Genomic DNA, 14204 nt, shown 5'->3' with positions numbered 1-14204 from the left:
CAAAGGGGACACTCTGGGGTAGGACCCCAGCTCAGCCCAGCTGCCTAACCCTCTCTTCCTGCTTCTGTCTGCCTGCAGGGACTGCAAGGTCCGAGGGTGAGTGGGCTTGGTGTGAGGGTTGGGGGCAGTGTGGAGGGCAGTACCCTGGGGTCTCGTCCTTGTGACTGCTGATGTCCTTGGGCACTTCTCTTGCTCTGGGCTCCATCCAGTCCATCTGTACCCAAGTGTGTCAGGGGTACCTGGTTCCCTGGGAGGGGCGGGGAATGGGGTGGGGGAGAGGCTGGAGGAATGGCGGGTCACTTTTCTTTTTCTCCCACAGGGTCCTCCTGGCCCAAGAGGGCGGCCCGGCCCACCGGTAGGTAACTCAGTACTCACTTCATCTTGGGCTCCCGGAGGCAGGAGGTGGGGTTCCTTTGAACGACACCCAAGGCTTTGTAGACGAACAAGCCAGACTGTAGGAGCCCATGCAGTTCTTGTACCCCATAACTTCTAGGAACGTGCAGAGCAGCCCTGAGGTGGGGGCAGGGTGGCCAGTCTTTCGGGAGAACAGAGACCAGCTTGTCCCTGACAGCCTGCCAGCACCCTGGCATCCAGTCCCTCAGTCCCCACCCACTGCTGACCCCACGGTCTTCTTTTCCAGGGTCCTCCAGGAAGTCCAATCCAGTTTGTAAGTTGGCATTCGCTTTGGCCTCCCAGGGGTGAGACCCAAGGGAGAGGAAGGAGGGCGAGAGAGGCAGCTGACTCATGCATGTCCGCTGAGCGGGGCTGGGGTCATGCCATGTCATGCTCTCATTTTTTTATTGCTTACAAGAGGGCCTCCAAAAGCTCCTTAAGAGTGCATGTGACCGGAAAGCACTCCGAGTGGACCTTGCAGTCATGCCGAACTGCACTTGAATCCTGAGGGCACTGGGGAGCTATAGAAGGGCTGGGAGGGAGGGGCCAGAGGGGTGTGCACTCTGTCTGCCAAGAGAGAGAAAGAATTCTGAGCTGGACTTGTCACTCAGGCATTGTCCCACCGGGAGAGGGGGAGGGGGAGAGCTCATGGCCGGACACCCCAGACTCCCATGTGGGAGGTGCAGGATGCCCACCCTCTTTTACTTCCTGCACAGCAGCAAGATGACCTCGGGGCAGCTTTCCAGACGTGGATGGACACGAGTGGAATGCTTAGAGCCGAGGTACTTGCTGCAGGCACTCTGTCCACATGGAGTTCCTTCTGAGGCAACAAGTTGGGGTGTGCATGGGGTCATTGCTCACTGGTGGGCACTGAGTGTTCTTGGGCCCTGGCCTTGAAGACGTCTTCCTGGGGCTCAGAAGAGGCAGCTGGGACAGCAGGCCCTGGGACACCCTGGACCTCTTTCTGAAGGCCCCTTGGGGGTCTCGGCAACCTTGCTGGATGGAGTCAGGGAGAGGGGCTTCCCACGCTTTGCTGCAGGAGCCAAGGGCTCCGGCAGTGTCTGCTGAGCCTCTGGCCCAGATCCAGTTCACTCAGAGACCCTGTTGCTAGCTGCCGGGGCAGCCTTGCCTCCTTCTTGTGATGGGGAGCTCACTGCCTGTTGTGCTGCCCTGCTACAAGCATGTCTGCTTGCTCCTCCTTGCCGGCAGGGTCTGGGGGCTGGGGTGGCGGACCCTTGGGCTGGACCAGGCCAGGACAATAATGCCTACCTGGTCTCCTATGGTAGAGTTATAGCTCCTCGGACCGCCTGGTGCTGGATCAGGGAGGGCAGATCTTCAAAACTTTACACTACCTCAGCAACCTCATCCAGAGCATTAAGACACCCCTGGGTACCAAGGAGAATCCCGCCCGGGTCTGCCGGGACCTCATGGACTGTGAGCACAAGATGGCGGATGGTACGCGGGCCTGGCAGGGCTGTGGGGAAGAACATTCTGGAAGGAGCCAGGGGCTGAAAGCGGGGAGATAGGAGTTGGATTCTCAGCCCTGCCTTCAGGGTTGCACCCGGCAGTTACCCCACCACAGGGCTGGACCCTGTCTAGCTGGGCTATGGGGACGGTGTGGGAAACAGCCTCTTCGAGAGCCCATAGACTGCCCCCCATCCCACTGTGGGCACAACTCCCTCTGGGACAGGGAAAAGAGTGTTGGCACAGCGATGCCCCAGGCCTGTCACAGGCTCTCAGCTGACCAGCTGTGGCCACTGAGGCCCCGAGTTGGCCATGGCTCTTAGGAGGCCTGATGAAGAGGCTAAAGTGCCTAACTCTTGGGGTGTAAGCCCTGGACCCCATTTTCCCAGGACCCCCTCCAGTAACAGCATAGGCCTCAGTTGTGCCACCCACTGCAGGGAAGGTACCTCCTGGGAACCCTGCCCATCAGGGGCCCAACAGGGCCTGGGCTCTTCCCCAGACCTCTCCATCACCCCTCGTACATAACCTGCAGGTACCTACTGGGTGGACCCCAACCTTGGCTGCTCCTCTGACACCATTGAAGTCTCCTGCAATTTCACTCACGGAGGACAGACGTGCCTGAAGCCCATCACGGCCTCCAAGGTATCCCCTGCCCCCGTGGCATCCCAGGCTGGCCCTCTGGGTTTGCTGAGTTCTGTTCTAAGCACTGGCCTGGCCTGCTGCCTGGCTTTAGAAAGCCCTTACTTCCAAGGTTTGGAGTGTTGTGTAGAGACAAAGTGAAACGCTCGCCTCTGTGGCTTCTGCTCCTCTAAGCGATTTTGACCCTGATGAGTCTTAAGATAGCAGCCGCTTGGGCCTCCTGTCTAAAGCGGAGCCACTGGCCATGCATGCTGAGACCCACGCACAGCCCATGTGAACCCAGCCCCGATGGGGCAAGTGATTGCAGGCACATGTGTGTAGCTGTTGCTCTGCCCCGTTTGCCTCGTACTCCTGTCTATGCTGAGCATTTGAGGTGATGCAGGCTAATCCGTCAACAAACCGAGGTGGGAATCCCAGATGTGCCTTTCCCTCAGCCCCAGCTGCCTTCCTGGAAGCTCTTGGAGCTGCCTGGCATTGCCCAAACCAGCTCTGGAGCCTGAGATTCCCAGTCACCAGCTGGTCAGCGAGTCTTTGCTGGGTCACTCCCATGTGTCAGGCAGGGAGGTCAGACTCGGTATTGCCTCTATAGCCAGAGCTTATGCGCCAGCAGACACACAGTGACCTCTGCAGGCTCAGGTCCCTGTGGTTCACAGATTAGGTAAGGTGCAGCTGGCGCGGGGATTGACAAATGCCACTGCCCTTCTGACCCATTTTGCCACCTGCTCAGAAGCAGGAGAGGCGTGACGTGGGCAAGAAACCACTGCTCCTGTGGATTATTCTCTCCTCAGTGATCTTGAGGCTTAACAAGGCTACACAAAATGCAATCTGCTCTCTCTCTCTCTCTCTCTCTCAGCCTCTGGATCTCAGAGCAGCCCCAGAGACCACCTGTAGAATTTGGGGGCGGGGGGAGCAGATGACTTCAGGACCCTCTGGATGTACAATTGACAGAATGTGCTTGCTATGCAGCCAAGGGCTGTGGGACCTGCTCATGTGGGGACCTCAGCTTCCTGGTCTCTGAAGGAGTTAGAGCTTACCTGGTCCTTTTCCCACCCCAACACCAGCACCCCACCCCAAGGGGACTTCTGAGAGCTGCAGGCAGCCTCCATGTCCCCATCCCCGGCTGTGTCTGCTCCACAGGTTGAGTTTGCTGTCAGCCGGGTCCAGATGAATTTTCTGCACCTGCTCAGCTCTGAGGTCACGCAGCATATCACCATCCACTGCTTGAACTTGACGGTGTGGCAGGAGGGCACCGGGCAGATCCCAGCCAAGCGGGCGGTGCGCTTCCGGGCCTGGAACGGACAGATCTTTGAGGCTGGGGGTCCTTTCAGGCCAGAGGTGTCTGTGGATGGCTGCAAGGTAACCACCTGTTAGGAGGAGGGCAAAGGCTATTTGTGCCATAAGGTTCTGCCTAAGCATTTGATACTGCCTTAATAGGACACTCAACTTCATCTTCATGTCATACTTATGATTTTATTTTAGAGATTTATTTATTTAAAAGGCCAAGTTGCAGAAAGAGGGAGAAACAGAGACCTTGTATCCACTGATTCACTCCTCAAATGGCCACAGTGGCCAGAGCTGTGCCAGATTAAAGTCAGGAGTCAGGCGCTCCATCCAGGTCTCCCTCATGGATGCAAGGACCCCAACACTTGAGCCATCATCTGCTGTTTTTCTCAGGCACACTAGCAGGGAACTGAACGGAAGTGGAGCAGCACCCGTATGAGAGGCTGATGTCTCAGACTGTGACCTTAACCACTTCAGGCTGCCCTCGCCCCCAAAGTCCCTGTCCTTGAAACCAGCAGTTCTAGTAGCAGAAATTCCTCCAGCTACTGTGACTTGGTGGCAGGAAATAAGGCAGGAGAGAGTTGGGGTGGGTGCCAGGTTGGGCTATGAGACCACAGCTGACATGTTCATTTTCCCTTCCACCTGCAGGTCCAGGACGGCCGCTGGCATCGGACGCTCTTCACCTTCCGCACCCAGGACCCCCAGCAGCTGCCCATCGTGGGTGTGGACAATCTCCCGCCTGCCTCATCAGGGAAGCAGTACCGCCTCGAAGTGGGACCCGCGTGCTTCCTCTGACCTCCGGGCTCCTCTAGGCCTCGTAGAAGAGGGATGAGGAGAGGGGAGTAAGAGGAGGGTCCCCAGGGGCAGATGACTGCAGGAGAGGCAGCCCCCTGTTCTAGCATCCTGGGGCAGGCCCCAGCTGTGTTCGTACTGCCCAATAGAAGTGGGGAGCAGGGGACAGGCTGTCCCAGCTGTCCCAGCCCATCTTAGCCCCAAAGACCAACCAAAGAGTTAGCCCAAGCCAGCTGGGCCGGCACCCCAGCTCTGTCTCCTGGTGGCCTACCCCCCAGCTCTGCCACCAGCCCCTTCCCACCCCAGATTCCTGCCCAAAGAGCCCCACGTTGACGCCAACAGGAGGGAACGGAGCGTCTCGTCGGCTGGTCCCCGCCAGGGAACTTTCGATGTGCAATATTACAAAGGAGACATGAAAAAAAAAAAAAGGAGGAAAGGAAAGAAAGATGTCTATATAGATTATTTAAACACAAAGCAGGAAGTGCGTTACTGTGGTCTTCACCTGGGAAAGGTGGAGGCTGAGGGAGAGCAGTGAGGGTGGGAAGGGGCGCGGCCCCAGGGCTGGGGGCTCCCGTCTGCTACCTCCCACCGTGAGCTAACTGGTGCTCCCGAGGGGCGCTCGGAGTGTATGTGACTTTTTTTTTTTTTTGAAGAAAACCTTATTTAAGATTCTGAAGGTGCTACCGTCTTCACCACAGACTTCGAAGGACCGTTCTGATGTGAGGCATTGTCCCACATCTCGTTCTGTCCTCTAAATGACCACATTTGGGGGACTTTCTGTTTTTTCCTAGCATCACCCTTCATGCTTGTCAGGTAATCTGTTAAGGAGGAAAAAGGAAAAAAAAAAAAAAGACCAAAAAAAAAAAAAAAAGCCACCACAAAATCTCTACTAGAAACCAGAAGTAGAGATTCCTTTTTTAACTTATGGACTTGGGAATGTCTGCTCTTTCACCACGTGTTTGGGCTTGGCCGGAGAGGAAGACAGGGTGCACGGGTCTTGAGGGAAGGCGTGGCCTTGAACTCAGGAGGGGCTGCGTCAGGCCAGGGCTATCCGTGACTCTTCTGAAGCTACCTAATGTCTTGTCGCCAGGTGCTCTGCCACAGGAGCGCATTCCTTCCAGAGCCGGCCGTGTCACCATCACTCCTGCAGAAATGCATCGTCATTAGCACCGGGTGTGCGTTTAGGCTAAAAAATAATCACCATGGCAGTCCTTGTGTCCCGGGTGAAAGCGACATCTGGTGTCACCCAGATTCTGCCCTGCCCAGGAACCAGTCAGCTCCTGAATTGAATTTTGAGGTTATTTTTAATAATGGGATTTTTTTTATAGAAAGGGGGAGATTGATGTGAAAGTCTCTGTCGTGTACTTCTCAAGTCGTGTCTTTTGGGGACTTGGATCTGGTTTTCGTTATTTAATACCTCACTCTGGCCTGCTTTCCTCCCGGACCCCTTCCTGTGTCCTGCATACCTGCTCTCTGACCCTGGACCGTCCCCAGGGAAGCGGCTTTTTGCAGCAGCTAGGGCCTCATCTCAGCGCTGCCGTCGCCACCGCCCCATCCCGTGCTGCCTGCCGCCACCCGGCCTCTGTCTCAGGCCCTGGAGTTTCTGCTGTCCTGGTCTTCTGTCTCTTGTCTACGTGTCATTGTGATAACCCTGCCATGGGTTCCAATTTGCCTTTCCCTTCTGGATTTTAAATAAATATTTAAAACTGAGGCAATGGAACGCCATGTCTGGAGCTGTGTGCTTCTTGTCCAGTCTTGGCAGGTACTTTCTGGTGGGGGCGGGACTGGCAGAGGGAAAAGATATTCAGGGCTGCCCTCTTTGATCTTCAGTAAACATCAGCACCTCGTGGCTGGCGGCAACAGAAATGCGTCATCTGCCAGCCACGGGAGGCCAGAAGTGACAGTGTGGACAGAGGCGGGGTGCGGGTGGGGGAACCTTTCCTGGCCGCCTCCTGCTGCTGGTGATCCCAACGATTTCTGGCTTCCAACTGCCACTCCCTTGGACTCACCTGTGCTGGTCTACAAGGGCAGGCAGATTCCCAAGTCCAAGGCACACCTCCCTGCTCACGTAGGGGCAGCCAAGGAGGAGTCAGAGGTCACTGAAGCTGGCTGTGATTCACTCCCAAGGGAGGACAGCACCCACCCTCCATCCCTTAGGTGCCTCAGGCCCAGGCCAGCAATGGCAGCTGCTGGGGGCTCATTAGAAGGGCGAGGTCTCGCTTTCCCCTTTCTAACCCCTTTGCCCCTCTGTTCACAGCCCCCTAAGGGGAGACACAGCAGTCTTCCTTCTCATAGCTGCCCTGGAAATTCTGGCGTGTACTAAGACCAGAGACCCCCTGGGGCTGCCCTAGGTTCTAAGACTGGAAAGTGGTTTCTTTTTTTTTTTTAAAGATTTATTTTTATTATTATTTTTTTTTATTGGAAAGGCGGATATACAGAGGAGAGACAGAGAGGAAGATCTTCCATCCGATGATTCACTCCCCAAGTGAGCGCGACGGGCCGATACTATGCCAATCCGAAGCCAGGAGCCTCTTCCGGGTCTCCCGCGCGGGTGCAGGGTCCCAAAGCTTTGGGCCGTCCTCGACTGCTTTCCCAGGCCACAGGCAGGGAGCTGGAAGGGAAGCAGGGCTGCTGGGATTAGAACCGGCGCCCATATGGGATCCCGGGCATGCAAGGCGAGGACCTTTAACCACTTGCGCCACCGCGCCGGGCCCTGGAAAGTGGTTTCTTGCACTAAGTAGGGATGGGTGAAGTCTGGGTTTCAGTCCTGACTCCACTTTTTTTTTTTTTAAATTTTAATTGGAAAGGCAGATTTACAGAGAAAGAGAGAGAAATATTTTTCCATCTGCTGGTTCACTGTTTGAATAGCTACGGCTCCCGGAGCTGAGCCAATCTGAAGTCATCTAAGATCCTTTTCTTAGATACAGGAGCAGACACAGGATCCCGAGGACTTGAACCACCCCCCTGCTGCTTTCCCAGGCCATAACCAGGGATCTGGATGCCAAGTGAAGCAGCCAGGACACAATCCCAGGACACAGTGTCCTTATGGGATGCTGGCACTTGCAGGTGAAAGATTATCCGGTTAAGCCATCATGCCAGCTCCTGGCTCCACTTGGATTCCAGCCTCCTGTGGTTACACAGCGTGCAGACACCAGTAATGGCTGGAATGGTTGGGTTCCTGCCACTACTGAGTAAATGTAGATTGAGTTCAAAGCACCTGGGCCTGGATTTGGCTGACACAGTCCTATTTCTTACAGGTATTTGTAGAATGAACCAATGGAAGGAAGATCTCTCTCACTGCCTTTCAATTTAATAAAACATTTTAAATTACTTATGTTATTTGAAAAGCAGAACTGGAGAAAGAAAGACAGAGACTTTCCATCTAATGATTGACTCCCCAAATGGCCTCAACGTCGGGGCTGAGCAAGGCCAACGCCAGGAGCCCCAGCCAGATCTCCCATATGTGTGGCAGGGGCCAAAGCGCTTGGGCTATCTCTTGCTGCTTGTCCAGGCACATTGGCAGGGAGCTGGATTAAAAGTGAAGCAGCTGGAACCTGAACCAGTGCTCACATGGGATGCTGATGTAGCACCGAGTAGATTAATCCACTGTGCCCCAATGCTGACACCAAGAATATTCTTTTTATTTCTTCAACAGTTAATCACAAATGAAACTGAACTACAATGGCCTGTTTGGGGAGTCTGTTTCATGTTAATAGTGCAGAATGCACTGTGGGGGGAGCGCAGTCAGCTACAAAGAAAATATGCGTGTTACTGGGAAATCCAAGGAGGAGGACCACATCTGGCAGGGGTCTCCTTGTTGCAGCATCCCCGGCAAAAGGGCAAGAGAGGGGAACCAGCGATATATTGCTCTGCCTTTCAAAGAAATAATTCTTAAAAATATTGGGGCTGGCACTGTGGCACAGCAGGGTGAGTTGCCATCTGGCACGCTGGTGTCCCATATGAGTGCAGGTCCAAGTGCTGTCTGCTCCACTTCCGATCCAGCTTAGAAAGCATCAGAAGATGGCCCAGTTACCTGGGCCCCTGCCACACATATGAGAGACTGGGATGGAGTTCCAGGCTCCTGGCTTTGGAATGATCTGGCCATGTGGGGTGGATGGGAGCAAGTGGAAGATCCTTTCTGCTCTTCCCTTCTCCTTAGCTATAACTCTGCCTTTTGAATAAAATCAATGAATTGTACCTGTTGTGTAGATATAGACAGATCTGCAAGTTGGACAGAAGGTCCTGTGGCAGAGGTCAGCACCTGCTCTGGCCCACAGTCAGGATGGTACCATGTCTGAGAGCAGCAAGTGGCTGCGGGCAGGGGCGGGGAGGGTTGGGAGGTCACGGAACTGGGAGCCTGCCAGGCTGTAGATTTGCACCAGACAGCAAGTGCGTGGATTGGTCAGGTGGGTTTAATGGCGGTGAAATCCTGGAAGGCAGCTGGCTGTGCTGAGAGGGCCAGGAGAGGACTGCACCCCAATCAGGGCTGCAGGAGCCTCTGAAGACAGGGGGATGGAGGGTGCTGAGAGGGCCAAAGGTGAAAGTCAAGCAGACCAAAGCCAGAGCTAGTGACATCCCGGAATTTCACTTGGTCCTCAATTGCAGGTGTGAATGGCCAGCTGGGGAAGGATGCCAGAGCCGGGTCAGCTGGCGCCAGGTCCGTGTGGAAAGCACAGTTTTGGGAACTGAAGTCAGCAACTCCAGTTTCAAATCTCATTACACAATTGAGTGGCCTCCATGGGGTAGCCCAGCCTGGTCCATGTTTGCTGTGTCCACAGTGAAGCGGGTCCAGCCACACCCAGAATGCGCAGCAGCAGCAGCAGCAGCCCAGTGCCAGGAAAGCAAGGCCCAGAGGGCAAGCAGAGGAAGCTGGCAAGTGGATGTCAGCCCCTACTGCCTAGCTGGGGTATGACCTTGGAGAATGATGTTTTTCTCTGGGCCTCTGCAAGATGGAGTTCCACACCTTGTGCTGCTGGCTGGCCACAGACAGGATGACTGGCCCACCAGAGCATGTGGAGCCACACAAGACAGCACGGTGCCCAGCTGCTCTGCGACCTGTACCCTGCGCAGCCATCCTGGTTCAGCACAGTTACAGATCCATCGAGAACAGGAGCGGCTGCATGGCCGCTCCCAAGCACCGAGCCACACATGATGTGTGGCCGTCTCCCCCGTGACCTGCCAGCCCTGAGAGTGGTGGCCTTGGCTTTTCAAGCAACAGACAGATGTGAAGTCTGAAGAGGTTATGTATATTGCTCAGGATTGCAAAGCAAAGATCTGAACTTGAAGGAACCTTGTTCGTGTACTTCCTCAGCCTAGACATAAAATTCTTAAGTCAGTTGTTGCGTGCACAGCTCAGGGTGACTCTGGATGGGGAAAAATACTTGGTGGCTTTTTGAGGAGACCATTGGTTTCAGGTGGGCGTTTCCTGTGGGATCAGTGCTTTCCCGTTGTGCATCCTGGGGAAACCCGAGCCTGCACCAGGCATGCTTTTGCATTTTGATGCCTGCAGGAGATGCATGAGTTACCCACTGGAGAACACACAGAGTCTTGCACTGTGTTTTCCTCCCTGGCTGCATCTTGACCTCATGATAATGTCTGGGAGCTCAGTGGACCTTGAATGCTCCTGGGCTTCACTCAGCAAGTGCTATACAATACACACTGATTTAATTCTGAACATAGCCAGAGGAAATCAGTCCTATTAGCCCCATTTTACAAACAGTGCTATCGAGGCACTGAGAGAGAGAAAGATGTCTTCCATTCACTGGCTCACTTCCCAAATACCTAAAATAGATTGGGCGGGGCCACCCCAAAGCCAAGAGCCTACAGGTCCATGCAGGTCTCCCAGCTGTGTGACAGGGACCCAAGCACTCGAGCCATCATATGCTGCTTCCCAGGTTGACCATTTGCAAGAAGCTGGAATCCAGAGCAGAGCTGGGACTTCCATCCTGCACTCCAGGTGGACATGCCTAGTGGCATTTTGGGGGAAGGGGTTGTTTTTATTGCAAAGGCAGATTTACAGAGAGAAGGAGACACAAAGATCCACTGGTTCACTCCCCAACTGGGCGCAATGGCCAGAGCTGAGCAAATCTGAAGCCAAGAGCCTAGAACTTCTCCCAGGTCTCCCATGTGGATACAGAGTCCCAAGACTGTGGGCCATCCTTGACTGCTTTTCCAGGCCACAAGCAGGGAGCTGGAAGGGAAGTGGAGTAGCTGGGACAAAACCAGCACCTGTATGGGATCCCAGCATATGCAAGGCGAAGACTTAACCACTAGGCCATCATGCCAGACCCCCGAGAGACATCATAACTGCTGTCCCAAATGTTGATCCTGAATCTTTCAAATTTAACTCCCAAATCTTGGTGTGCCTAAAAAAGCATTCAATAAGCCAGGATTCAACTTCTTGTTACCAATGGCTAGACAGGCTTCACACTGAATGCGTGCTCCAACTAGTCAGGTGCAAACTCAAGAGTGATAAGGAGTGATGTAGTATTGCAAAATACTAAATACAGCTGCTGGGGCACTATTGCGAATACTGCTTATTTCTAACTCAATAAGACTTGCCAATCACAGGTTGCAAGAAAATGGGCTCCCGATGTAACCGAAATAGGACCAGATAATGCTGATAGAATTACGTGTGTGCTGATAGGAGGAATTAAAATATTAATTATTTTGCATTTTCTTTTAGAGAGGATTTCTTTCTTTTAGAGTGGCAGAGAGGTAGAGGCAGAGGGAGAAAAAGATTTTCCATCTACTGCTTCATTCTCCCAAGGACCACAATGGCTGGGGGCTGGGCTGGGATGAAGCCAGGAGCCTGGAACTCCGTTAGGGTCTTCTCCCCAGATGGCAGGGTCCAAGGACTTGAGCCCTCACTGGTCGCTTTCTCAGGCGCATTAACAGGGCGCTGACTCAGAAGTGGAGCTTCTGGGGCTTGAACCAGCACTCCTAGGGGATGTCAGTGTCACAGGCAGTGACAATGGGTTAAATTGTTCCTAGCAGCAACCCCAAGTTGAGCTACAGACCACACAGAACCATGAACAATTAGTCAAGCTCAAGGAAATGAGCAAGAATACAAAGTCGCAAGTATAACATTCCAGGACATATTGCAAGTGTTTCTTCCTATGGCCCCTTCAGGTTGTAGTGCAAATGGGCAGTGTGGTCACTCCTGCAGCACTGAGTGTCTACTATGTCCTGACCACTATCCCAGGACTGGGGATGCAGTGGTGAACAGAGATGCAACTTCCCGGGTGGGTCTCAGGACGGGGCGTCTCATGCCTGGATCCCGGACAGCCGCCATGTGCTGAGCTGTCCCCGGGCCTGCTGGTTCCGGGGGCCGCTTCCTTCGGGGTGAGTAGACCGAGGGGGAGGCCTCCGGGACTGGGCAGGCCCGGCACCCACCCGCCGCCCTCATGGGGCGGTGAATGGGATTTGGGAGGGGCGCGACCTTGGGCCTGGGTTATTTAAACCTCCAGTGGCTTCCTGGCAGCTGGTGGGTCTCAGGACGGGGCGTCTCATGCCTGGATCCCGGACAGCCGCCATGGGCACAGCCGCCATGTGCTGAGCTGTCCCCGGGCGGCCAGTGCGCCATTTGGTGCCAGGCTCTGCCTGCTCGCCGCCCGGCCGGGGAGCTCTGGGGATTTGGTTCTTTGAGTTGCTGCTTAATTCGCTCCAGGTTGAACCCATTGTGCTTCTTGGACCTGAAACAGGCAGTAACTCTTCCTTAGCAAAACTTTAAATCACTAATAATTCTGAGTACCAAATACCAGTCATGCAGAAGCTAGGGCTTGGGGCCTGTCTTGCAAAAGTAGCTCCAACAGTTGGCCAATGTGTCAACTGGTAATGGAACAGAGTAGATTAGGCACGACTGAACAAACCTTAGCCCACAAGTAAAACTAGAAACCAGGAGGGAGCAGAGGTCTTGCCGAGCTAGGTTCTTGTACCTGCTGGTCTGTGGGAGCCAGGGACGCTAAGCCACAGTGTCTAAGGCAGAGGTCGGGACAGGTGAGGAGCTGTGCCAAGCTGAGTCAGAGCATCCATTGGCAGGCAAGTGATCTATGGCTGGGAACAGACCCGGTTGGGGAGCAAAGGGGACAACCCTAGCTGGGCTGAGGTTCCCACCAAGAGGCACATGGCCTGGAAGGGGAGCTGCGTTCTGATCTGGAAACAGTTGTAGTCTCCCTTGGCACAAGTGTGGACTGGGATTGGATGCACCGAACCGGGCCGGACCCCGACTCCCCCTGGTGTTCTGGAGGACCAGGGCAGATGTGGGATGGACCAGGCAGGGTCTCAAACCCCTACTGAGCCATGTGTGAGCCAAAGGTGGGTGTAGACAAACCATGGCTGGGCTGGAACATCCAACAGCAAGAACCAGATTGGGTGGAAGGCCAGACAGGAAAAGCCACAGTTCCTGTTATTACAGGAGGTGGACTGAGTAGGGTTGGCTCATGGACCCACTGGTAAGCGTGAAACCTGGCATTGGGAGAGGTTCTGATGGAGGAGCCTGGGCAACTCCTCTGGCAGGACACAGACCAGGCAGGTAAACGCAAGAAACATGATAGGAAACAGCCCAGAAAAGGCCATGGAAAGCTACCCACTGGCATACAATTGGCTGATGTGGGGGCAAGACCAGGCTGAATCTGTCCACATTATCCACTGGCAAATCCAGGCACCAGTGTGGGTCGACCTAGGGTTGGTCGCAACAAAGACTAGTGCACATTATGGAATGCCGAGGTGAGGTTGCCTGTACCGGAAGGGACCGCAGCGCCCTACCAGCCTGAGAACAAGAAAGGAAGTGGGCAGAGCCGGCAGGGGAATAAGGGAGGGTTCCTTTGCAGGACAGCTACTTCCGCAGGAGAGCATGGGCTGGGATGGGGGCAGACCAGACTAGGCAGAGCTACCACACCTGTGCGCCTCATGCGGACCAGATCAGGGAAAAGCCGGGCTGGGCGGATTATTCCTACTGGTGCAAGCAAAATTAAAGTGGGCAAGGGGTGTTTGGGCTTAGACGCAGCATCAACTGGAATCTGGGAGTGGGAGAGGCCTGGGAGGGAAATAGTGGGCTCATCCCTCTTGGGTTACCACTTCCACGGGACATAAAACTAAGATAACTAAGATAGCGGCTGGGGTGGAATGGGGTGTGGGACAGACTGGATTACAGCTACACTTATTGGCAAACCAGGGTAGGGAGTGGGCCTGGTGGGGGTTATTGTGGGTCGCTCCATCCTAGGCTGCAGCTCCCGCTGGTTTATGTGAGGACCAAGTATGTGCTGGGCAGAACCAGGCTGGACTGCAACACCCATTGGTTCCAGTGGAAGTCGGGAGTGAAAACAGAACCAACCCAGCAACTGCAACCACCAGCTGATTGGAGCGATAGACGGTGCCAGGCCCTGTACTTGTTAGCACATACAAGAAGTTTCTTTGGAGATCTTCCTAATCTAAATGCTGGACTCAGAACCCTAACGAAGAAAAGAGAGAAGACAGAACGGGTCAACCAACCATCTCAGCTATGATGGACTATGTCAATCAGTTGATTTTTCAAAGATCTCATAGTGCTTGGAGTGGCAAGATTGACAGCGATTCATGACTGTGGCAATATCAAAACCACTTGAGCAAGAACCTCAGAGCATGCCCTACATCTG

At 54.4% G+C, this 14204-nt stretch overlaps 1 protein-coding gene across 1 annotated transcript in view; it reads left to right on the top strand.

Moving 5' to 3' along the window:
* Window positions 1-5403, top strand: part of COL27A1 (collagen type XXVII alpha 1 chain) — a 113693-nt gene extending 108290 nt beyond the window's left edge. The window contains exons 54-61 of the mRNA XM_040963284.1: window positions 79-96; window positions 320-355; window positions 641-667; window positions 1110-1175; window positions 1680-1848; window positions 2390-2499; window positions 3634-3852; window positions 4426-5403. Of these exons, the coding sequence (XP_040819218.1) occupies window positions 79-96; window positions 320-355; window positions 641-667; window positions 1110-1175; window positions 1680-1848; window positions 2390-2499; window positions 3634-3852; window positions 4426-4572 (792 nt within the window). The 3' untranslated portion in view covers window positions 4573-5403. The remainder of the gene's footprint in view (window positions 1-78; window positions 97-319; window positions 356-640; window positions 668-1109; window positions 1176-1679; window positions 1849-2389; window positions 2500-3633; window positions 3853-4425) is intronic.
* Window positions 5404-14204: the final 8801 nt, after the last annotated feature.

The sequence above is a fragment of the Ochotona curzoniae genome, unplaced genomic scaffold, assembly GCF_017591425.1.
Source record: "Ochotona curzoniae isolate NIBS_2020 unplaced genomic scaffold, NIBS_Ocur_1.0 scaffold_3208, whole genome shotgun sequence".
In the NCBI taxonomy this organism is placed as follows: domain Eukaryota; kingdom Metazoa; phylum Chordata; class Mammalia; order Lagomorpha; family Ochotonidae; genus Ochotona; species Ochotona curzoniae.
The sequence above is the reverse complement of the archived record's forward strand: the minus strand, read 5'-3'. Positions and strand labels throughout refer to the sequence as shown.